Genomic DNA, 25,987 nt, shown 5'->3' with positions numbered 1-25,987 from the left:
TCGCTCACTTCGTACCACACACAAACTATGGGCGAATATCATAACCGACACGGCCAAAATAAACTATGCGGCTGGTCAAAACATGAAAAGACAATTGTCAGCGTAGCCGCGATGGAGCCAACCTTGTTTTGCTACATACAGCAAAGGGCCAAAACTCACACATGCTCATGTAGGCACAGCACTGTGAAAAGGTGTGTGCACTGGTTGGGTGTATTTTCCCCACAGGTAGAAAACTGTGATCAACGTGTGGAAAGTTCACAGTCAAGAAGTTATTCGCTCCCGGATCGAGTTGGTATTATCGTGCTCGGTGCCAGAATATTGCCGTTCGCTCCCGTCGTCCGAAGGTATTCTTCCCGGCTGTGTGTGAAGGCTATAAGGAGACGGTGGCGTGGCGTGCAGAACCGCCAGGGAAACGTGTGCAAAAGTGTTCTGCGACTAAACAGATTTCTCCATTTGTGCTGTGCCGTGCTGTGATCTAATTTTGCTGTTTCGCCTCGCTTGCCAATTGAATTCTGGGAACCACAGACAGTGTAGAAAGAAGATGGAAAAAACGGTGGTTCCTTCAGCTCTGTGAGGCAGATAGAGGTTGTCGGCGGTCGAAGCTCGCTTCGCTTCGTTGAATCGGCGCTAGGTTTTGCGTATTTTATTGTACACGGGGTGTGTGATACGGGGAAGTGACTACACAACCGGGAACATGAAAACCGATGGTACTTGCTCTAGGTGTAGTAGGTTGCATACAGTCTGTCTGGAATGGCGGTGGTTTTTTTTTGTTTCTTTTCATTGCTTCACAGTTGATTTGATAAAGTCCGGCAGTTGTGTGTGCAACGGTAAGGACCGCAAAAAGAATTTTCGCTCTCTGTGGTTCAGTGGAACCGTTGTCCAAAAATAATACTCGCTTCACTCGTGCGCGCGCGTGTGTGTGTGTTTTTCTTTACACCGTTGATTTGTTTGTGGTTGGCGATGAGTGCAGATGTGCACGGGTGTGTGTGTGTGGCGCTATCGTGTTTCTTATTGAAGTATGCGTTAATCGTTCCATTTTCGGGTGTGAATGTTCTATACGAATGGGTGGAGAAGATTCACGGATGGATGTGTGTGTGTGAATGTGCATGAGAGTGTTGATTGTGTGTGCGAGAAATAATTCCACGTTGGGGGAACACATATTTTCCATACACAATTGCATACCCGTTTTTCCCATCGTTACACTGCATTTGGTCACTCGCACTGCACCTGCACATCTGTGTTGGAACAGTTGTCGGTAGAGGTATTGTGGTATTGGTGATGATGAAATTGTTCCGTTCCGACCCTTTTTGGACCGCGAGTGTTGGGGAAAAAAGCGGGAAGCCGTGCGCGTGAATAAAACCAGGTGCGCGTGCGTTGTAAACAGTAGAAGCAATAATAATGAGAGCAAACGCGGACGTCGTACGGTCCAGAATAATTTCCGGTTCGTTTTGATGATGAAAAACGTGCCTTCATTCCGAATAACAGTTCCTGCGCATGCAATACTTACCTACACACTAGTGCTTTTCTCTATATGAATTCAACAATTGTTATAAACTTCTACAGGATTTAACCCCATCGAATCCCCGGTGCACGTGAATATTGTGTGCGTGTGTCCGTGCAACGAGTGCAACGATTAACCAGTGAGAACGAGCAGTGTCGTGAGCGGGATAATCGTTTCCAAGTTTCTTGTGTGCTTGCTACGTTGTTATTAATAAAACACAGCACGAGTGTACTGCGTGTGTGTGACCGCCAGCTAATTTCGTCACGCGGCGCTATCCCGGGCGCATGCCGTGCCGCTAGTGGGTCCCTGTTTCTATGTGTGGTTAAAAATTTTGTTAAAGAGTTTTCTTCACCACGCAAGAAAAGCAGCAAACATCAACCCTTAAGCAACAAGGGACTTGCTTGCTTTGGCAGGGCAAGTGATTGCGATTTGGAATGTACATACAGTGACATTCGGTCTGTGCAAGTGGATGCTAACCACCATCGTAGTAGTCAGTTTGACGGGATTCAGTCAGTGCTGCTAAAACATTCAACGATTCGATTCGAACAAAGTACCAGCGCGAGACGAGACCTTCCTTCGCCTCGCGCCATCTTTGAAAGTTAAAATTTACCCACCACATCCCGCAGGAGGTAGCAGTGATAGTAGATGCCACACGTGTTGTGAGCACCTGTGAAGTTGGTTGACTTTGCTGCTACCGGGGTGGAAGTTAAGACAAAAAAATCCCACTACAGGGAGAGTTCAAAGCAACAGCTGCAACGCTTCATCGGTCAAAGTAGGCGTTACGTGTGAAAACAGCGAAGCATTTCCCGGGTGGGTCAGCCGCGGGTCCGACCAACCAACTACCAACCACCTTGCCCGGAACAGAAACACCTTAGTGCTGCAATGGGCGACTATACGCTGGACGTGGACAACTTGATTCAGCGGCTCCTAGAAGGTAAGCGATATACATAAACACGCGTGGTGATCCATTCACAAGTTTCATAACACACACATACACACACAATACACGCAAAAATGGCGGGCAGTCGTTTGAAGAAGAGTCCTTTAAGTTTTCCACACATTCATACCCCGCCACTGCCATCCACAAAAGCGGGACATTTGTGGCTCACTTTAGTCCGGCTTCTTGTAGTAGTGTTTTAAACTGAAATCCCTGTTCGTGGAAATCGTTTTTGAATCGGGTTTTCCTTCACTCACCCAACTTCCGTTTTCTAGTGCCCCCGATCCTTCCCTCGCGTGCGTGTATGTGGTGTGCGCCATTTCCCTCACACTTTCACACTTTTTCTTTTACTCCACATCTCGTTGGTTGGTTTTTCCTTGTTCATGTAATAGAAAACAGTCTTTTTCATTCAACCGTTGTCGTCATCGAAATTACAGCAGGCAAAAAGAAGCAATCACAGATTAGAACCACAAGCGAATTTTCCTTTTTCCTTCTGTTCCTTTCTGTCCCTTATACAGTTGCTGTTCATTGGTTGTTACATTCTTTTCGTTATTCGCTTTAACTCTAAACTTTCAGTTCATTGCACAATGTAAAGTTTGGTTTTCCGTGCCTATCGTTTGATCATTTGACGATTTGGTTATAATTAGCTTAAACTCCTCCTTTTTGATTTTTCGGTTTTTGTGTAAGGATACTAAAAGATTTGGTAAAAAAGGCTTTTTACATCTTGGAGCAATATTCACCTTGCTTCAAGACAGTCATGTTATGGTGGCTGAACAGGTAGTCAGGCAGGTCTTTCAGATGGCACTTCCGGAGATCGAATCCAATCGCGACCGCCTTCCCAGTACACAGAACTTGACTGTCCAGTTGTCGGGGCTACCATACCATTCGTGGCTATAGTTACTTGAAGACCTGCGGAAGTCCTCGATACTGCTCAAGGTCTAGCATCGTCGTATGCCAATCTAATATCATAGCTTTTGTGATGGACGAATCCGGTGCCATTCTCATGATATAATCTCCCGAACGTGACGAGTCTTATTCACTGCACAATCGAGAGATCCTTGTAGCTGGTCCTCGATTGTTCTTCCATACAAACGGGACCAAAAATCTTTCTGAGCTTCATGCTCTTGAGCGCGTCCACTTTTGGGCAGAGTCCACGCCTCCGAAGCGTATGTGGGTACTGCGGTTCGATAGGCTGTAGCATGACTGGTTGGCTGCCAGAACACTTATTGTCGGTGCAGACTTTTGACCCCATATAGTTGAGGTTTCGGACGACTTCAAAGATTCGATCGCCTATCTGTACATAATCTCCTCGGGATTTTCCAATCTTAGGTTTTATGTCGTTGGCACCTGTCTTCAACCATTAAAATTCGTCAGTTGTAGACAGTGTCCGTGTCTCATAATACTTTTCTGCTCATCAAATTACACCTCCCAAAAGATGGTTCACTGTGCGAGCATACATGTCATGATACCCCACATCGGATAGGATATCCACAAGCTGGTTGAAAATGTAATATCCCCGTTCTTGACCGTTTGCGTGTTTACACCGAAAATGAAAGAGTGTGAACATTGGGGATGGTCCACGTTATTCATGTCGTAACACCAACCAAATGCTCACCCTTCTGCCCGTCATATTATCGCGTCGTCTGTATGTTCAGCACCGGCGTTCTCACCATACGACCAAAATTAATAATTAAAATGCTCGTTAAGTTTTCGATTGATGGTCCGACGTGTGTTTTGTCGTTATCGGGGCGGGGGTCGATCGATTGAAGCACCAATTTTGGCTTCGCAAGGTTCGCGACGGTCGCGAGTGGTGTGTCGGTGTGTTTACAGCCCAGGGATGGTAGCGTCCTTGGGCCGTCGTCCTACGAGTGTGTCCTTCGTTGACCGATCCAGCGTGTAGATTGCCGGAGATTATCCGTTACTGATCCCAGCCCAACGGAAAATTTGTATTGACTGTGGAGTGTTATAAGCGTTCTTCAAGCTTCTCTAGTCTCGGTGGAAAAGCTTACTTCATTACGCTTTTATTATCATACCCATATTTTTAGTTTCTCCTTTGTGTACAACGCCCACCCCCTGTGTAAGCTTCTGGGGGTTTATTTATCTTCACATACATACGAATGTATGTGTATCCTGTGCGTTTGTGTTAGTAAATGTAAACAATCCACGGGGTTGGATATCGTCCCGTTTGGGTATCGCCCAAAAGCCTCATCTCCAATCCTCATTTCGCCTCTTCACACCCGCACCTCCTCACGGGGAGCTGTTCCGACGGGGGGTTCCGTTGGGCGAAATCGAAAAGAAAAACGAATCAACCCTAGCGCCGCCTGCTCACTGTCACGGTTGCCTGCAAGTGTTGATATGTTTTCGGTGGGTATGGTGAGTGTGTATTTTTGATGTGACCGTGAACGAAGACTACATGTTTGCATTTGTTTCTGCTCGCGCTTGCTTTTAGAAACGTGCTCGCGCGCGGCGCTAATGTTGCATGTGTTGGATTTGGTCCCGGTGATGCCGCAGGCTCTATTATTGACTGCAATTGATTGGGAAATATTTTTATCGCGCGCCAATCGATATTGCGACTTTTGAACCTGTTATTTTCGGCTGCAGAATGTGTACCATCGCCTGCTTCGGTGCCTGGTTCGGTGGCAGCACTGTGCCGTTTGTCGGAGGGTTTTTGAAGGGGATGTATATGAATTGTTAATCTCGATCGGATTTGCTTTTTGAGCTTGCTGAAGAGTCTTTCATTGGGCTATCGAGTAATACATAAAACAGTACTTCTTTAGGGGCGAGTTTACACTCCTTCCCCCCAGATTCCGGATTATCAGAAAAGATAACCAAAGCTGCTTGTGTATTAAGTATTATTTTAGCTAACTATCACAACTTGCAATATAGAGAAATATTGGACCATCTCCCTTGCACTTCTAGACATGATCAGCCCAAAGAGCAGGCGATTCTAATGCACTGCAAGATTATATGATCTTCCTAAATTGGGCCCTCCAAGCTAAGCTTATAATCCTAGCGATTCGGGGCCTTATAGTACTTGTATAGGGAATCGTAAGCTGCGTGGGCTTTATTTTAATCCTGAACGCTAAACTAAACACCTTTTTCTGCTAAGCTTTTCTCACTAACTCAACGATCGGGTAGACGCTACTCATTAGAAGGTGCTTTGTTCCTGTCGAAGTTTCAAGCGCAAAGAAGATGGTATAAAAAATACAGTAATTAAGAAACATTCATTGGCAGGGTGATGAATGTTTCGCTATCCGCCCGCGATTCCGTTAGATCCGGGGAGGGTGTTCGTTCGTTCGTTTTTTTATGTAGATCTACGGGAAGCATCAATGAAATAAACAGACCAAAAAGAGAGTGTAGTGAAAAGCAACACAAAAAAAAACGGCTAGATCAAGAGTGATCTTGATGGAGAAGACGCTGCATAGAGGAGGTCTAGGCAAGCAGGCGGAAGATCAACACATTAAACATGCAGGTGGGGGGCTGTAAATTTATCTTGGCAACTGGCTGGCGGCATGTATATGGGGGGGCTACGTAATGGGTGATGATCTGATTTTTCGCTTCCAGAACGCAAGCCATACAGCCGCAGATATTTACAGCCCGCGAGTTGGATCCGACTCATTCTATGATAATTTCCTGCTGTTGTTTCTTCTGCCGCTCGATGTTCCGGCGCGGTGAACCGTTGCCTTTTTTTTTTGTGTGTGTGTGACGCATCGTAAAAAACGGCGTGCTGTTCTTGCGATCGCTTCCAGCCCAACAGTGGAAGCAGTTTTGTTGGTGGGATGCGAGGGATTGAATGGTTTGCCGTTGTTGCCACTTCCACTCGATACGGTTGCTCGTTTGCTCCATTTTGGGCAGCCCTGGTACGGATGTATACCGCTAAATGGTAACACCCACCTGCTTGCCGGCATTGGCCACCACCCTTCATTGCTCGATGTGGCAAAAACGGAACAACGGCACCCGGTGAATAGAAACCCGTGGAAAAGAGCAATCATCCGCTTGGGCGATTTTTTTGTCCGTGGTTTAATAGGAACACCTTTACTTTATTTTGCATGTCATTACCGATGGGGCAGCGACGGTTGATTTGTCGAAGCAGCGTCATCTTGTATAGTTGTGCGGGACCAGTTGACACATATTCGACGCTGGTGGGGGAATGGTGTAGACGAATGGAAAGCGTGAATTGTAGTACGATGTAATTTCTCAAATTCGTTCTACCACAAATGCTTAGCTATAGACTCAGCTGTGCTTGATAGCGTTGCAAGTGTCAATCTTTCACAAGTCAAAGAAATAGAAAAAATAGATTGAGGAAATTGCTTTGAATATTTGTGACAAAAATTTAAATGACGAAGTAAAAGGAGATGAAATGTAAACAACTTATTACTCAACGTAAGCAGAGCTAGTACTTACGAGGTTGCAGCGTATCCACATTATCTTGAGAGCTTATGTTCCCCTAATGTCTGCCACTATTTCGCAAAATAACATACTTGAAATTGATCCTAACGAACTTGGTGTTGAGCTTTATCTTTTCGTCTCGATCGATAAATAAACTTCCATTCACTGTCTGTTTCTTTCCTTTAATTCACCGATGTGCTGTAGGTCATTCATCGTTGTGTGGATCGTTTTGTGAAAGCAAAGAGCATCGTCACACACACGCACACCTCGACTGCAGAAGGTTGACGAGATTCTAGCTGTTAGAGAGAATGTTTGGGAAAGTGGATTGAAAAAGCTTTTGAAGAGTTCATCCACTTTTCGCTGCCCGAAGGCTTCAAGTGACACTCGATAAGACTGTTACTGCATGACCATTTGCGGCATCGCCCTTTTCCAGCTCAAGTGAGACTGTTCTTTTCGCCTAGCCCCACCGGTAGGACGAAAGAGTGGTTGGGTGTTTAATGCTGTTTAGCTTTACCGTTCCATTGACTTCAGCTGGTATGAAGTGTGTTCTGTCTTTCTTTTTTTGGAACTTTTGGACTGTAGCGAGAAAGATCCGCTAGCGTTCGTTTTCTGTCTGTGCCCATATCGACCGGATTATGGCAATATTTTTCAAAAGCCAGTTGCTGTTGTTAATATTACTGTCCCCGTTTCAGCTTTAGTTATGGCATGTGTCAGCAAATATGGTATAATACTTGAAGCAAATGGGGGATTCAAACATTCTGCTTACAAAATATGTAATATTACCAGCTTTTATAGATTCATAATGGTACAGTTTTGCAACATTGGTGGTGATTCCGCGGATCGCGAAACCTGATGGGATTCTTGGTACAACTACATACACACTGTACAACCGAAAGCCACTGGTTGCTGGTGTTGGCTGGCTACGCGTTATCTCATTTGTAAACATCAAATTTCCTGCTCCATTCCAGCAAGCGAAAGTGCTCGTTAGCATAAATCAACCATTTTCCATGTAGCGGGCACATTTTTCCGCTTCGGTTCTGTTTGCCCAACACGAGTATTTTTCGTCTTTGCATTTGTTAGGGGCCAAGGAACAGTCATGTACGCTACAATATTTGAGCTCGATGTATGTTCTGTAGTAGATAAGAGCGAAGCAAGCGAAAAAAAGCGTATAGCAGCATTTGTTGACTGAACCGGTCATAGAATTATGTTTAGGATGATAGGTACAAATATTCTGTTTCTTTTGAGGGGAAGGCTAGATTCATTGGATGAGAAAAAATATAAAATACTCACGGATATGAATAGGGAACCCTCAAAAGGTGGATATTTACAATTGAATTACTAAAGGTGAAACATACTGGATAGTCGGAAACTATCATAGAGGATTCCGAAATGGAAAATCAACCACTGATCTTGGAGAAGATGGCGGAGCAGCAGCTCAACTCCTACCATCTCTTCATTGATTTTAAAGCCGCCTATGACAGCATAGCCAGGGTAAAACTGTACGACGCAATGAGCTCTTTTGGAATCCCGGTCAAGCTAACCAGGCTTGTAAGAATGACAATGGCCAACATCACATGCCAGGTGAAGGTGGATGGACAACTCTCAGGGCACCGGGGAGATAGGCTTGCCTGTCTCCTTTTCAATCTGGCGCTAGAGAGAGCCATCCGCGACTCGGAGGTGGAAACTTCGGGGACCATGTTCTTTAAGTCTAATTGGTTTGAGGCTCTCCTCTGTAGCAGAAGCTTATCAAAGGATCGAGCGTGCGGCTCAGAACCTCGGGTTGGAGATTAACGAGACGAAAACCAAAATGATGGTGGCACCACCAGCGGCCCTGCTAACAATCACTGATATATGCAGGGGTGATGTACAGATAGGTGACCGCACCTTCGATGTCGTCCAAAACTTCACCTATGTTGGCTGCCAACCGGTCATACTACAGCCTGAGGAAACTTCTCCACTCTAAATACCTGTCGCGACGGACGAAGCTGGGACTATAAAGAACATTTATAGTCCCAGTACTCACATACGCCTCTGAGGCATGGACACTGTCCAAAACTGACGAAGTCCTCTTAGCCGCGTTTGAGAGGAAGATGCTCAGAAGGATTTTTGGCTTCGTATGTGTGTGGAAGGACAATGGAGGAGCCGCTACAATGACGAGCACTACGAGCTATACGATGATCTCACCATCGTGCAGCGAATTAGACTCGCCAGGCTCCGGTGGGCTGGTCACGTCATGAGAATGACACCGGACTACCCAGCCCGTAGATTTCTTTTAGGCCGTCCACAGGGACAGAGGAGGCGTGGTAGGCCCAAATTGAGATGGAATGATGGCGTTGATGCGTCCGCCAGAACGGCCGGGATAACGGACTGGCAGACGACCCCTCTATTCAACCCCTCCTTAGACCAACTATTTTTTTTTTGACAAGCAACTCTGACATCTCTCAAACTTGCAGTGGCCAAAGAAGAAGCATATCTGAATATCTGAACGAAGAAGAATCATATCTGAAAGGTTTAGGAATGCTGGTCAAAGCTCGATAAACGTGCATTATTGATTTGAACTATTAATTCACTGCCGTTCTTCTGTTTTGTCGTAGCCGTTGTTGGATGCAGTGCAAGAAAGCTTCACGCATTCGTGATAAGTCTGTCAATTCGCAAGTTCTGCATGATGTGTGCGGATAGTCTATTTTTAATCCCCATCTTTAAAAGGTGGTTTGGATGAATTTAGAATGTAGCGCGCTTGGCGACGATCGGGTGGTGTAAATATTGACAGTGTTCTCATAAGTACAAGTGTGGCGGTCACAATGCCTGGCATCATCTCACACACTGGGCGGTAGCGCGGTTGTTTATTTACACTGACGGATGGATTGGCACCGATCGAAAGGGGCGGTGGTCGGGGGGGTGCTGCATGGAGAAAAAGTAACAAAGCAGAGAACGACCGAAACGACGATCCCTTGGATACAGAGCTTTATGATATACCTTCAGGTGTCGATACAGATATGCGATATGAAAGTGTGATAGGAGGACGGCGTGCGTGTTGCGCCTGGATGAAGGGCAACTGCACGCATCGGTCACACGTTGCTGTCGCCATCGTCTGTCAATTGATGTCCATAAATAGCTTCGTAACGATGTGTTTAATATTTACCGATCAATTTTCGTACCGTTTTGCTGGTCTTTGCTATTACTTCGTCTCGAAATGCAGGGTTTCGATCCATACAACGAAGGGTGAAACGGTAACGCAACATGCATGATTCTATTGCAAAATTCCACAATATTCCACTATTCGTGTAGTGATTCAAAAGTTCCATCATACGGATGGGAAACCCTACATGGCGCAACAAACTTGCCCTTTTGATGAAGTTGTCAAAAACACTTCCAGCTTGGGTACAAAATTTAATCTACAAACCCTGGTCCAGTCAATGCCACAGTTACGCGTATAAACGAATTTGAAATACTAGTATTACTTCTCCCATAAGAGAGAGAGAGAGAGAAAAAAAGCTATCCGTCTCGTACGAACATCTTCGAAGCATGTCCATGGGTAATGGATTTCTATTTTTAATGTTTAATGTCTGGTTGCTAACGTGAGGAGTTATTCCCCTGCAGTGGCCAGTGGCGGTTGGGCGGCTTCCCTGGTTCAAGAATCGCACACGCAACCTCGTAGGGGGTTGCCAGCGGATGTCGTTCCGTTTGCCAAATAATTTTGCCTTACAACCGTTTGGCCGATACCCACCTTTTCGGCACCTCTGCTTGCGTTATGACCGAGAGGAGGTGACCATGGAGTGTCGCGTTTTTTTCGTGTACGTACTCGCAACTCCTAGAGTTGCTACATTATGCCATTTTGCTGTGCAGTTGTATATAATTTTCTCAACCCAATCCCAACAACGGACTGAAAGTGTCTTTATTTGACTTCTTGCTGATGGTAGTATAATTTGGTTAGCGTAGCTTCCGCTCTTCCGGGCCAGGTCTTTGATAGGTGTGCACGTTCGGGATTTCGATCGTGTGCGGTACGTGTGTGGTTCATCTGAATCAATTTCTCTGATGAACCTACGTTACTGGCGATCCAAAAATAGTTTTTCACGAATCTGACAGAGCGTGTGTGTGAGCGCACGTTTATTTACGTTCGAGATTCAAGGTAGCGATTTTTTCCGATGGTTTGGTAGTTAATTTCTGGCACAACTTCAATGTCCAATTGGCCAATTTTTTGGATGGACATCACGCTGCAATGGTGTTAAATTTAGTAACGAAGTTAATTTAAGGTTTTTCTTTTTTCATGGAAGTTTTGTTGGAATATTCTTTCATAGTAGGTGGTAGCTCTGGAAGGTTTATTATAGTGATTGCTTCACTAGTTTTTTCTTCCAGAAACTTTGTCGGCCATGAGGTCGACTTTCGGCTAGTAATTGTGAAGCATTTGTAGTAACTTTATTTTTAGCACGATTGAGTCATACGCTGTTCCTTTGCTGCTGGTTGCTACTGTTTGGAAACGTGCACAGATCTTTTGGCCCCCTATCTTATCGCAGCGCTGCCTTGAGACACAGTGTATTGCGATCGGTTGTAGCGATTTTTTTTCTTTCTTTCAAAACCGACATGAGTATAGTCATTCATGTGATAAGCGTATCCAGCATGAGCATATATTTAAATTTAAAAGTATGTCTCATTGCCTTCCTGCAATGAAGCTAACGTGTTTTGCATTTAATGTGTAATTAGTATACTTTCAATTTTTACTGATAGTTACTATTAGCTGCTAAAACACGTAGGGTTATTGTAGAATTCCTGATAAGGCTATACCTTTTTTTTAGCTCACCGCTTTGTGCGGCTAAAACGTGATGGAGATGCCACGTGCAAATATGATGGATGTTTCTGTTTTCAATCCATCCATCAACGCTTCCGATGCTTTGTACTCGCTTGTTCATTGCAGGGGTTTTCAGTTGATAAAGCAATAGCATCCATTTTTATGGCAGGCTTCTTAGATGAAATGGCAAACAAATCTAGTTGATATGGAAACGGCTTCATATGGCAGGGAAATCAAATACAAATATTCTACTGTCCTCAGATGATATTGTCATAGTAGCAGTTGATATTGTACGCGTCCTTTCAGCGCTCGGGTAAATGCGTGCAATATCAACGGCTACAATGACAATATGACCTGTGAAGTGATAATTGTGAAGTCCTCAGGTCATATTGTCATTGTAGCAGTTGATATTGTACGCGTCCTTTCAGCGCTCGGGTAAATGCGTGCAATATCAACGGCTACAATGACAATATGACCTGAGGACTTCACCATTAAAGTTATTTGATTTCCCCGCCTTTTCAAATAGCTTTATTTGACATTTCATCTAAGAAGCCTGCCATAAAAATGGATGCTATTGCCTTATCAACTGAACACCCCTGTATTTTGTTTGCTTTATAACGATTCGTTGATGAGTGTACTGTGAACAAACACATGTCTGTTGTTAGTAGAACCCACAGCTCTGGTTCGTCTAGAGTTGTATGAATGGAGTAACGTTAACCTTTGGATGATGTTGTTGACGGTGACTCATTTTGTACTTACTGTATATCAAACTTTTATCCTGTGGATACTATAATGCCAGCAACCCTGATAACGATGAATACGTTTATGATAGTACTTCAAAACATCAATGCTGATGCTATCGCGCATCATTTAGCGGCGTTGAAAACGATAACTTTCATCAATAAACCATGCGACCAGCCATCATCCTGTTTGTGTGTTTCTCTGTAGCCACAGACTCATCGCAGTACATTACGAAAGGGGAAATATGTTTGTCATTACCCTAGATTTCTACTTCCGAGACGCCCGCATTTATGAAAGGCTCTTAGTTTGACCCACAATCAAAACAGAAGCCAACTTGCGAAGAATAATTTCCCCCCCCCCCCCACCCCTTTTCCTTTCGATCCTTTTAATGCATAATTACATTACAACAGAGCAGCACACACATACACAACACTCACACACACAGACGTTCGTGTGCACACCTTCCATTCGCGTCGGGAGCCCCTTGAGCACTGATTTTCTTCCCGAATGAAAAGCAACCCCGTGTCGTGTACGCGCCCGGATTGGCGTTCCCCGATAGCTCTCTAACTTTTCGATCGAGAATGTGTCCTTGACACGAAATGTGTGCACGCCGCACGACTTTACGACCATGTAGGCGCCACACTGTTTGTTTGTTGCAGCCCTGGTTTTATGGTTCAAGTTGTGCTGGTTAAGAAGGCGGATGGCGTTGTGTGTAGCGAATGTGGTTTAAAGTCAGAAAAGGATGGAAAAGGATACTCAACAGTTTTCCTCAACCGGAACAAAGTGGGCGTCGGTGGGTGGCTGTCGGCGAGGTGTGGTTGGTTGAGCGGGCGTTGAGTTTTCCTTTTCGTCCTATATTATTCAGTGCCAACCGAGGTGTCAAAGAAAGTTATTTAGCTTCAAATCGATCGAGTTGCTGCCAATGGAGCTGATATACTTCCAATTGAACCATCCCCCAGGTCCGGTGGTTTTGTTCCAGGCAAGATAACGTTTTCTCTTTCGTACTTGTTGCTTCTTGCTTTGCTGTTGGTTGAATATTTCCGCCCGGGTACGTAAAATCACTTTCGCACGAACCGGTGTCGCATGCAACGCAAGCACTGCTGCTAATGCAATTTAAAATGTCAAATGACGTTTTTCACCCGGGGACGGGGTCTCCTGTTGCGGCAGCCATACCACTCCTTATCTATCGCGTCCGGTCCGGGCGATTGTTGCGGGGCGATAAGAGTGAGCGGGGTGTTGGGGGGTTTTTTGCAACGCTCGCATTCATCAGGCGAAAAGTTGGGTTGGGAAAATCGATAGTTGAACAGTGTAAGATCTAGAGAGAAAACTGGGGAGAGACAGAGGCAAAGGGAAAGGCAAATCACGTGGCTCATGCTACCGCACAGATAAAACCCTTCTGTGCATATTTCTGTACGACCACTAATACTACCAGCGGGCAACGAGAACGGTGTTGGGTCCGTGAAAAAAAGGCTAGAACTTCCAGTCCAACGATTGTACTTCCTTGGTCTCGCTTTTCATTACCAGGTCCCTAGCAAAGATAGTACCACTTTCCAACGGACACAATGAACTTCAGTTATGGGTTTTACGGTTTGCCGGGCGCGCGCCGGAGACCGTAGTTTTGTGTGGTTAAGCTGGGACAGTGCAGTACACAATGGGAGACCGTGGAACAACGTACGCAGTTTTGCACTCGCACCCGAAGATCGGGCGGGCCAAATGGTTCTGTGTCATTTCACTTGAGGCGACTTTGTGCGTTGACCATGACACTCGCCGTGGTACAAGAGTTGGCCCTACGTTGTGAGGAAGCCTGGGAAAAGGAAGGACTGAAAAAGGCAGTTCTTGGACATCTCCTCCCCCCCCTAATAAAAAAAAAATATTGTCTAAAATGGAAATTGAAAAAACGCGGTAGAAACCTCTCCCCACTGTACTTTTCGAGCACTCTTGAAGTTACAGGATCACGTTTTTCTCACTTTTCAATGGCTTCCGCGAACGCAAGGCGCGCGGTGGTATGGGTGCACGGTTGTTGCTTTTCCGTCAAGTATTTTCCTTCCCGATGAGCACACTGAACCGAACCCGATTGGGGAGGCATTATTCATCAAAACTAGCATGAGCTAGGATAGCAGCATAAGAAATCCTGTACTCCTCGAAGCATAGTAAAGCTATTGGCGAGGATGGGGGAAAAACTTTGCTCGATGTACTTTCCATAACAATGGACTGTGTGTATGTGTGTGATAGAGCTGCAATAATTAATTTTCTTGTTGATTGAATTTTCTGCAGTGATATCGGGTCGTCGCAAAGGAATGTCGACAGCGTTGGTCAAAAGCTGCCCGTATTGCAAACGCAGGGTAGAGACCATTTACAGCTCACTGTACCAGGGAGATGCGATGGTTTATGTGATAGTGGCGTCTGTCTCTACACGCCAGGACCGGTGATGAAATCCCGGTTGAACCCTGGACTCTGGCTATGCGGCTAGAAATTGGCCAGTCGTCACTTTTCGAGGTTGTGTAGTGCCAAATGTAGAAGAAGTCCGAAATGTTGGAGACTTCTGTGTATCGATTGTTTGTGAAAAACAGTTCAATTGAAAATTCAGATTTAAAAGAAAATCAACTCGAGGTTTGATTATATAAAAAGCTATCCATTGTATAGGAAAATAGGCTTTACGGGACAGATAGTGCTTCGCAAAAAGAAAGAATCGGTAAAATCAGAACACAGAGGCGCGCTCGGTATCATACAGTGTGTGTTATCCATTGTTGTTGCGCCCATCTGTGTTATGCCCCTTTGGGAGACAAAAAACTAACTTGTTTTATTTCGTTTTTCCCAGCGTTCAAATCGAAAGTTGGTGGGGCAAAAGGGCACACGGTAGCTGCAGCCGGCGAAAGCGCTCACCAGCTTTCGTCGGTGCGTTTTATAATGTGTTTCGAGTTGCCGAAGCGCGCACTGTAAATGTATTAGCCCTTGAAGTCACACACGCTGACGGTCCGTTGATATGGGGGAGCCAGGCACGGAAGCGGTCCAATTTATAGCAGCACAGCCACTGTATCAAAGTTGTCTGGGAAAAGTTTCGAAGGGTAGATAATTACTTTCAAACTTGCCCTTTTCTGTGCTGTTTTTTTTTGTGAAGGTTTGCATTGCTGTTTTAGGCGAAACGATGCTACTCGTGCGCGCGGGCATGAAGAATGAAGAGAGAGAGAGAGCATATGGCAGAGATGGCGCGTACCAATTTTTGTGCCTTTTTGTCTGCCGTTTGAACCCCCGAAGGACCAAGCTTTGGTGGAGAAAATCCATTAAATGTTTAATCTGTGTTTTGTTGCAAAAAGAAACGAAAACCAAACAAATAAAAATGAACTGATTGAAGGATTTTTACAGCAGCACATCGAACTCGTTGGAAACGATCTAACAATAAAAGAGAGAGAGAGATATTCACACAGGAAAGGAAAACTGTGTGAAGCATGAAAATGGGGAAAAAGATAAACTTCATGTCGCCAAAACAAATTGGAACGCGACGAAAGCCGAAATGTATGTCATGGTTTTCCCACTGTTTCTTCTTCTACTACACACCACCCCTTTCGTTTAGCGTTTCCCACCAACCGGGTACAAAGTCTGTGTTTGTCTACTGATTTAACTAGGTTTCGTTGATGGTAAACATATTTCTCTAATTTTAGCTTCCGCCTCCTAGCTGGGTGGACGATTTTTCCGCCCATTGCGCACTTTTAACCCGTGATTGTTCCTTTGATGTGTACTGTAGTACCTTGCCGTCCCAACATAGCTAGAACACATATAAGGGGGGCCGGCCGATGATGGTGTGCCGTGGAGTAAATTTGCAGAGATAGTGAAGGTGATTTTTGTGTGTTGTTTTCATTCCTTAGTTGAACCTGATATGATTTTTTTCTTTTTTTTTTGTCGTGGGATGTAAGGTACTCTGGAGCGTGGCTAGTGGTGGTAAATATTGTTCCAGGGTCAAATGTGTCATGGGTGACTTGTTACGATACGGGACAGTTTATCACGATCCATCATCGAGACCTTAGCTTTTAAACACATTCATTGCTTTGCGCGATGCAATGACGAAGAAAGTGTTTGCAGTAATCGTAGCACGGTGAAGAAAATGATTTTTTTTTTTGCGAGTGGGCACGGCAAGACGTAACGATTCAGCGTGTGTTTCGTCGGTGTAAACATGTCAATCAAACTCAAAAGACCATTGGTTGGCCGCATGTTGTACGCTTTGACGCAATTTTTCATTGCCGGTGATTGTCAGTGATGGAGCTGCCTGCTACCGTTTTGGCATATTTTTTTGGGCTGTTCGAATGAGATATTGCTAATGTATGATGAGCGCTAGTAGCATCATTTAATAGATGATATAGTGGATAATGTAGGCGGGAAATGTTTTTCGCAATGCGTGTATTTTGGACTGTTGTCTGATGCTTTGCCAATTCTTCAGTTTTGGTGTTAAAATGAAAGTTTCCTCCACATCGGTGAGGCGAACGTTACGATGAGGCTAGATGAACCTTTGGTACAAATGTAGGTGGCTTTTGGAACTAGAATTTAAAGATTTGTAGTTATTCTCTACACCACACAACAATATGAAAAACCCCGTCTAGGTGAAAACTCCACAAAACACACAACGAATTGCATAACTTTAAAGTTCTTGGGAAGAGTGTGTTATGCAGACCGTTGAATGGTAATGCAAGCCCCTTGCCGCGGGGTTCGCTTCGCTAAGCCGTGTTACATCGTTAGGGGGTTTGGTTAAGGCATGCGCAACGAGGCAACGAATGGCCGGTACGGTCACGGTTTCGTAAGCGTACGAACGGCGACCACTTGAATGTTACATATTTATCACCTTTAGATACGGTAAATGATCCGGTTCCGGTTTCATTTCACGACACCGTGACACACCGGGAGCGCGGCGAGCGTCAAAAATATGTCTTCCGGATGTGTAATGCTATCGCGCGAGCCCTTAGGGAAGTATCTAGCCCCGCAAGGAACGGAACGTAACGGGATGCCCTAATTCGGGCCTGGTTGGAGCGCTGGGTAGAGGTATAAATTCAATATCGTTCGAGTTAGCTTACTGTGCCCCTCGAGGGTGCTTTTGGAGGGGGGGACCCTCGCAGGTTCACTCTCTCCACCATCTCACGGATACTGCCGGGTGGATGGTGAGGTTTTCTGTTTTTGGCTACCTCGTTGCTTCCCGGTTCAGTCACCATCGTCGCCGGTGCTGGCGGATATTTGATAAACAAGCCTTAATACCTGGACCGGGTCAGTAAAAGGGCAGGTGGCGGCTGGCAGGCACCAACGCCTCACAGTGGCGTACGGCAAAGAAGTAATTTCTTTTTATGGAAGGGTGATAGGGAAGGACATTTCTTGTCGCGAGCAACTGTACCAAAGACCAAATTGGTTGAAGGTGATGTGTTGATGGTCGGCCGGGCGGTGTACACCACCATCAAGGGAGGAGGGTTTAAAGCGCAAAGCGAGCGCACGGGAAATTGGTTCGCTAGTTAAATTTGAGCTCAATAATTAGGTTGCAAATGAAAATTCTCCTCTCGCCGCTCTCGCTGTCGGCGAGACTGGCTGGCGGCAAACATATTTAAACGAGCGGCAGTTGGATGACGCGCGTCGTTACTCGTCTCGTAACATTTTTCACCGGGGGCGTATCAGGCTGAAAGGATCCGATCCCCGCCTGTAACACTATTACCTTTTTTTTCTGTGCACCGTGTTGACCGGCGCCGTTTGACAGGAAATTGGGTTTTGAAATGTTTTCCACACTGTTGCATCCCTAAATGCGATTGGTCGTGGTGTGAAACGTTTCGCGCTATTATCGCTTTAAAGTCCTTTGGGTAGTGAAGGATTTGTTCATGATTTCAGCAATGATTCGTTGGAATAGTTCTATTTAAGATTCAAATCAAAATGCTATTGATAGCAAATGTATTATTCAATGAAAATATTCAAAAACTTTCTTCAGAGCCGCTTCTCTTTGTTATGTTAGGGAGCACCTCTAAAGGCGCGTTTTCCGGCAGGCCTGAAAGAGAAAGGAGGAGTTAAATAAAAAAAAGTTCAATTCGTTTTGATTTCATTACTTCACCATCGTGCGCTTACTTATCAGTTTCCAGCCTTTGCATGTGTAAGGTAATATCACGGCTTTAAGCGGTTTCATTCAAGTATTTCTCACTGTACTGGTCACACAACATCATTTGGCATGTATAATTTTCATTATAAAACATACACATGCTATATGCCCTTTGCATACTTTCCCCCCCCCTTTGATCAGCTTCATCTTTTTTATGCTCGTGGTTTACTTTTAATGAAAATAATTTTTTTCTTTGTACAACACATGCGCTCTCGTTTTATTAACAATCGGGCGACCGGTTCTGTTGGCTTTATTTATTCGTTCTGTTTCTCTTTTTCTTTTTCTCTTTCTTTTCCCGCTGCTTTATATATTCTGGATTTCGTTTCGTTTCGAACGACGTACAACAACGCAAAACACGACAATTCTACGCACAAAACCAATCTAACACCTACAATTGCAACTGCGCTAAACAACCACTTCTGGCTTACGTTACCGAATTGTCTGTCGTCCGACTGTCTTGTGCTGGTTGTTTGGGTTTCTGCTGCTGCCAAATATTGGGTTCTGGTTGGTGATGATCCAATGCATCAATATATATAAATGTAACCGTGAAAATTATTGTGGTAACTGGCAAACGATTGATGGGGTCTCTGCCTGGGAAAATCCCAATGGGGGCACGCAACTTACACACCAACAACCGTTTTCCGCTACTCTGCTAATTCGGTGGTACATTATCCGTAAAACGCATCGCCCCACTTACATACCAATACCTCTATTGTGCTGTAATCCTGCCTTTCTATCTGCTTTCTTTCGGATCATCTTGTACAACTCTTCTCCACTCCCGTGCCCGACACCGACGATCGACGGCTGCCCGTGATCCAACCGAAAATGAAACCAAAATGCCTCCGACGACGATCGGTCCCTCGCATTGCACTCTCGTTTGCTACCACCGTGCGTCATGTCGCGTGCAACAGCTCACAAACTGCAACAGCAGCAGGCGCAAGAGTCCCGGAAAAAGGGCAAACTGAAAGAGATATTCTCACACGATTTCATGGGTATAGCAGCGCCGCGCCTTGACGGAATGCGATATACATTCCTTTGTTTCGTTTGCGTTTTGCGTTTGAGTTTTTCGAGTTTGCGTTTTTCGAGTTTGCATTCGGGCGTAGTGTTTCGTTGTATGATTAGTTTTTGCTCCTTTTCGGTTTATGTAAGACGTCTAGTTTTTTTTCCGTTTGTTGAATTACGTCTAGCTCCGTTAACCTTTCCTGTCCGGTTTATTGATTGTGTTGTTTGAAGCGTTTCGTTTGCGTATGGGTTTTCCTTAATATTGTTTGCGTTTTGTTGTTCGTTTGCACGTGTGAACGTGTAATTCTCTGTCTTTCTGAATCCTGTGCTCTGTTTGTATGTAACCAAGGTTGTGTCTTTCTAATGTGTTATGTATTATGCCCACTTTCCGCTCTTCTCGTATTGTTTGTCTAATTCTTTATTCTAATTAGACCGGTTTGCCTGCCGTTTTAAGTGTTTTAGTTGTCTGTTGGTAGATTTACATTGGCTAGATGATGAGTGTTTTTGCGTAAAATGTTTTAATGATCGATTGTACAGAGTAACTCATCATTGTTACGTGAAGTAAATGTTTCCATTTCGGTTATGTTACAAACAAGCAGTTTACTGTTTACCAAGAGCATAGTTTAAACGGTTGTTTTAATACATGTCATGTGACAATGTGAAATTACGAAGGTAAGGTTTACAGATATTACAGAGGTACTTGTCTGTACCTGTGAGTGATTTTACTCACAGATGTCTCGTTCAAAGGAAATGATTTCAAATATTGTGTCTTTAAATGGTGCTTAACATTAAATATGAATGTTCAAATAGTCTGTTGGAGTAAGCCAGAACTGTTTGATTAAGGTCACGTCAGCTGTTTTCCCCGTGCCTGACATGGTTTTTTATTTTGAGTCCTCAAAAACAAGTTGAACATATTGTTAACAACTACCTGTTACATATGTATGAAGGAATGTATGTGTCCGCGTTTCTCATCCTCGCGCGGATCAAACCTCTTCGTTGAATATGTAAATCCATTCGTGCTTCATCCAGTCCTTGGCCGGTCGTGTACACGCTGCAGAACCATCTGGAAGGCGAACCGAATGTCGTAAAGCTTTTTTCTCTGCTGTAGGTTTGCTGCAGTGCGCATCCATTGCTCACACGTGCCAGCGCGACAGGAATGGATTAAAAAAAAGGGAAAACCAAAGTCCCGAGAGGAGCTGTTGTGGCAGCAGGACCGGAGGCAGCATTGTTTATTCAGTCAGCACTCTCGCGGTCGGGGTGAACCTTATGCTGTTCCAATTTCGTTTGTGTTGCTGATTTAGCTGTCAATGTCATTATCATGGATGAATTGACGGCGCGCGGGCAGCGGTGGCGTGCGCTTGAAAGGGTTATGACTTGCCTCGGCCATATTTTATTTGCGATTATTGTTGTTGTTATCGTTTACGGCTTAATTGGATGATCGTTCGGCTTGATAAATTTGGTCCATCAGCGCAGCGGTCTTTGTTTTGTTGCTGGTCGAGCACCGAGGGTCAATAAATAAGCCCCGGGGGTGAATAATGTGATATGCTTACAGGGGAGAAGTTTGCAACTTTCATCGCGAGCAATCTTGATTTCCAGCGTGAGGAGGTTGTTTTTTGCATCGTGGATTTTACTGTAACTTTATCGTGGGATATGAATGTGCTGTGGCGATTGGCATTTATAATATGCTAAGGAAACGCAAACATTTTAATTCTATCAAGCTAATTGTTGATGCTCAAAATTGATTAGCAGAGGTAGTTTTCACAGAAGACAGTAGTAAGTCAAGCTTTTATTTTCACCATAAAGTGTAGAAAGCTCTTTTTTCTCTTTATTATACGCAGTAAATTTGATTTTACTTCGATACTTTAATAATTAGTTTACAAACAGCTCGATTGATACGTCACATCTCATGAAAGGAAACAGACGCACGCCAAACCTTAAACCAACCTTAAGGAGGCGAATTTTTCCCCTTATCACACGAACCCAGTCAAAGGATCGCCGACGGTGATGGATCAGCATATGAGCTGCGTTAGCGTTATATTCACGTAGGTTGAGCCGAATGATTGATTGCAGCGTGGCAGAAGAAAATCTCCCAACGATTGTGGTTCATAACTTCAGCTTCTGAGGTCGAAAGCTGTGGGTACGGCTGGCAGTTTGTAGCGTGCTGGTGGAGGGGCTTCTTTTCATCGCTAAGCACAAACGTAAACAAAAAGGTTCCAAAGATAAGATCCACATAGCCGAAGCCTTTTCGCAAGTACCGGGCGCCTCCATCATCCCACATAAAATCGCCCGAGATGTTGTGGGTCGGAAGAGAAGGAATACATTTATATTCCTATCGGAAATTGGTTTCGAAACAAAAACGTATAATATTTTGTGTGGATGGTTAAATTATTGCGGTTTTTTTTTCGTGTCGAGACTTCAGGGAAATTGTGGGTGCACAATAATCTTTACGTATACCAGTTTGATACTGATCAATTCTCTTCTACGTAAAGCAGGGGCGTAAAGTAAAGCTGGAAGAGAATCCTTTCTCCGTTCTGCTGAAAACACCTCACCCCTGTGTCTGCGTACTAATCAAGTGATTCATATTTGATGATCTAATTAATCTTTCAACAGCAAGGCGCTATCCTTTGTTCAACCGCTAAGCTTTATTGGGTAGTTTGGTGTTTTTGAGGATGGAGAGCGCAATGCTCATATAATCTTCCAACCTGCATCTGTTGTCTGTAATACATTTGCTTGATTGATTCTGGTGGTTAAATTGCGGCCATAAGAATCATACAGAAGATAATCCTGGAATTTGAGTTTCGGAAACCGAATCAATCAATCAGTCTCAACTCACTCTTGTCAATTTCTACTTCTTTTAACAGTAATAAAGGAAGGAATAGGGGTAATATATTCTATCATCAGCGTTATCCCGTGGGAAACTTTCACATCAAGTGGCTTCTTTTGATTGAAGTTCCTTGAAGACGGCAACGGATAATATGATTCTCCAGTTTTACTACACCTAGCAGTTTGTGAGCATGATTTCTATTGTGGTTTCTAATTATGCTATGTTTTCTTTAACAAGAATCCTTCCTCCTTTGGTTTACTCAACTACAAGCTTAGCACTATCCTCTTGTAGAGCTGTGTTGTCTTGGTTTCCGGGTGCGCTTTACCGAAAAAGCGTACCGCGCGCGCGTTTCCTGCTCTTGTCCCACTAGTTCTAGCTCGTAACGTATACTGTTGAATGATTGCGGATGTATTGCGCTATGCACTTAGGCTAAACATTGATGTGTGTTGTCTTTTAGTAGTACGTTCCGTGACATGAGCTCTAAGTATTATCATCACTAATGGCTGTTTTGTTTTTTCCCCCTCTGTTTTACTTTCGTTACAGGTCAGTATTTTGCGTTCTTCAAATATATCTGGTAAACTTATCGTTAGTGTGTGACGGTGATTAAAATTGTTTTTGGATGCAAGCTTAACGCAAGATTACACGACATTTTCTATTACGGATCGGTGGAAATCAGCAAACGGATGTGTCTAAAAGGATGAACACTGCTACAACGGTTTTGGTCAATTGTTTTTCAAATGGATTTTATTTATATCACTTTAATTTAGATATGATACTAAGTCCAGTCAAGAGTGTACTTGGTACTAGTGTACCAACTAGAGACTTATTAATGGGTACATCGGGATGTTAATATTGAAAGTTGGATGTTAATCTAACACCAGAAGCTAGCTCAATTCCGCCCTGACATCAGCGTCAGTAGCGCTGCACATGCTCCTTCATATACCCGCGTTACAGTTCCTCCCGCAAATCGAAGCGTAACGAAATTGTCATCATGCGCGTCATCACCGGCGCGACTTCGGTGCTTTTGGGGATGAGTAAATTACTAGCTACTCGGTACCCTGCCATTGGCTAACGTTTGCATACATAATTCCGGACAGATATGGGTGCCGGCTACGTGGAACCGTGCTCTCCAGACTTGAGGGTTTTTACGTCTCCCCATGCAGTTTGAAGTTCAAGGCCAGTGCGCTTTTTGCTTTCAACCGGCAACCACTTGCGGTGTGGAGCGTTACAGATGGATGATTTTGAACAACTTGATTGTTTATTTACCTTACCTCTATGTTTTGCTTTATGATCACCGTTCTAGGTCGACTGTGGAGCAAAGATAAGGCCATGATGTGTGTCTGGTGAAGTGACGGTAATTCAATGTGGGTTAGCGATGAAACGGTGATTTTATCATCAGATTGATTTACCTGCTTCAGTTTTGTTGTAAAAGCGATATAAATCATTTTTCAATCTTTTTTTGACTTTTTTTTTAACTTTTATTAAGATTGGAATTGTGCCGTTACGAATGAATGGAGATTGTTAGGCAGTAATTTCGTATGAAGCCGTTCACGCGATGAATAGTAAGAGGAAAAACTAACTGAATCTAGTTTAGTTTACAAGGCCTGTAATTTGCTCATTCCAGCGAAACGTGTGCCTGCTTTACAATGCGGGAGGATGTAAAGTGCACAATGTTCAATCATTCAACGCTCCACCACGGTCGATGTGTGTGGTGTATCCGTGGCGCGGTGTGTCGATGCCTCTACCACTACTGTTATCTTTCACCAGTACCATTTAGCATCACACCAACATTTGCTTAACTATTGTTACGAAAGGCGCGGTTGCCCCATTAATTCGTGCATCAATTGCATTCGATTAGGCTCACGCGATGCGGCCGATGACGATTTAACTACTTCAACAAATACATGGTTGAGGATTGTCGACGACAGACAGACGTCACCATTCTTAATAGCACCCTTGCCCCCCACACGGGTGCTCACAAAACACAATCGACTTGGCCTCCATGGGCTCCCACCCCCGCAAGTGGGGGGTGTTACCTTTGGGTCACGTTTGTGTTTTTGTTTTTTTTTTGCTTTATTTCTTTGCAACGGGCGGCCGGGTTTGTTCGCCGATCGTAAATTAGGTGCAATTAAACCGTCTCTCATTGTGTGAGTCTTTCTTACCGCATACCTCATGCGTCCCGGCACGTGCCGGACACATTTGCGTCTGATTTACATTTAGGGAAACTAGAATTTTCTCTGGAAGCGGCATGAAATCTTCGCTTACAAGATGATTGTTTAGCCCGCAACAGGGGTTTGTGGAGCGATAATTTCGTGGCTTGTTTCGCGAATGAATGCATCGCGTTGCCTTGATTACCTTCTCATAGCATCGGTTGGATGGGTTGTGTGAATTGAAAACTGTTTCCCAGCGGGGGCAACGGGTTGTAGTGCAATGATGCTCAGGGATTTAATTTGAGAAAGCTCCCTTTTTAAGCGGATTTGAATGTTGAAGGTGTATTTTATTTGGAGGAAATATTCCAGCCTACTTTCTCGTATGCTTGCATTGCATTGCATCGCAAATAGAATGAGTGTGTCCATAAGCTATTTGCTCATCAAATTCAGGCGCATTGTAGATTTTCCAAAACAAAATTGAATTTATCGGAATCTAGCATCCGGTAATAAATAGTTACAAATCAATTCCCGATTTTGCAGAAGCATTTGTACAATCGATTTCATTTTTTAAATACTCTTTTTAGATTTTCATCCATTGATGAGGGTATTGTTTGGTTGAGTTGTCAATTTGCCAATTGCAATAAAAGTTACACAGTAAAAAAACAGTAGTAGAATACATAAAAAAATTGTTTGATCGTTCTTTATCCATTAGGATTGGAAAAGCACCATATTAACCGATATAAGCACGTCCTTGGGGCGGTCCGGTGGCCGAGGCGATAACTTCGCCGGTCTTCACACGGCACGGCCGGGGTTCAAATCCCTTCCAGAGACCGCCTCCCCACGTACGTAGGGCTGACTACTTTGCTACGGGTAAAATCAAGTCATAGAAAGCCAGCAATGGCAAGCCGCGAGACCTCATGAGGTTGTAGTGCCAAGGAAGAAGAAGAAGAAGAAGCACGGCCTTTATCATGTGCTGCTGGACATAACTTGGGTCCTCATAGATTCTCGGTCGTCTCGAGTAATGGACTTGTTATTGCATCGATGCTATGCAGCTTTGGCTAAATATAGCAACACGAACGATAACAGCTGACGATGCAAAAGTGTCACTTAGCCGTGATTTACCTTAACGATGTGTGTAGCCTTTGTTGAGGAGCTTTTACACCTGTGGGTGGTGCATTGAAGGACGCTCATCATGGATGATACCGGTGCAATATGCTTAGCTTTACCAAGTATATAGTTTTGGAGATTATTTAGAAGAATAAATGTTTGAAAGAATACATTTAATTGAAACTAACTAACTTTATCAAAATATGACCAAAATATGATATTTCAATGTTTGTCTTGCTGGAAAAGTGCTTTGAATATCCGGGTCACAATTTCCGAACCCCATCCCTACCGTTGCTCGTCTAATTGCTTTATGCTCTTCCAGCCTGACACGCACACACGTAAACATATTATTAGTGTGTTTTTGCAGTGCGGATAATTCAATTATAGCGTCATTTTGCTCAGTACACGTTTTGCTGTAGAAAACTGCACTGAAGA

General features: G+C 44.2%; 1 protein-coding gene across 11 annotated transcripts in view; it reads left to right on the top strand.

Annotated features, from left to right (window-relative positions):
- Window positions 1-145: 145 nt before the first annotated feature.
- LOC118505404 (serine/threonine-protein phosphatase PP1-beta catalytic subunit) overlaps window positions 146-25,987 on the top strand; it is a 31,124-nt gene continuing 5,282 nt past the window's right edge. Inside the window, exons 1-4 of one of the 11 annotated variants that reach the window (XM_036041144.1) lie at window positions 198-344; window positions 792-827; window positions 1,564-2,435; window positions 19,381-19,461. In XM_036041144.1, coding sequence (XP_035897037.1) covers window positions 2,384-2,435; window positions 19,381-19,461 — 133 coding nt within the window. In that variant the 5' untranslated portion in view covers window positions 198-344; window positions 792-827; window positions 1,564-2,383. Of the gene's footprint in view, window positions 345-684; window positions 708-791; window positions 828-1,563; window positions 2,436-19,380; window positions 19,462-25,987 lie in introns of those variants that run through there. The other 10 variants (XM_036041147.1, XM_036041145.1, XM_036041148.1 and 7 more) reach the window with 10 other exon arrangements.

The sequence above is a fragment of the Anopheles stephensi genome, chromosome 2, assembly GCF_013141755.1.
Source record: "Anopheles stephensi strain Indian chromosome 2, UCI_ANSTEP_V1.0, whole genome shotgun sequence".
Classification (NCBI taxonomy): Eukaryota; Metazoa; Arthropoda; class Insecta; order Diptera; family Culicidae; genus Anopheles; species Anopheles stephensi.
Note: the sequence above shows the minus strand (reverse complement) of the source record. Positions and strands in the feature narration are given on the sequence as shown.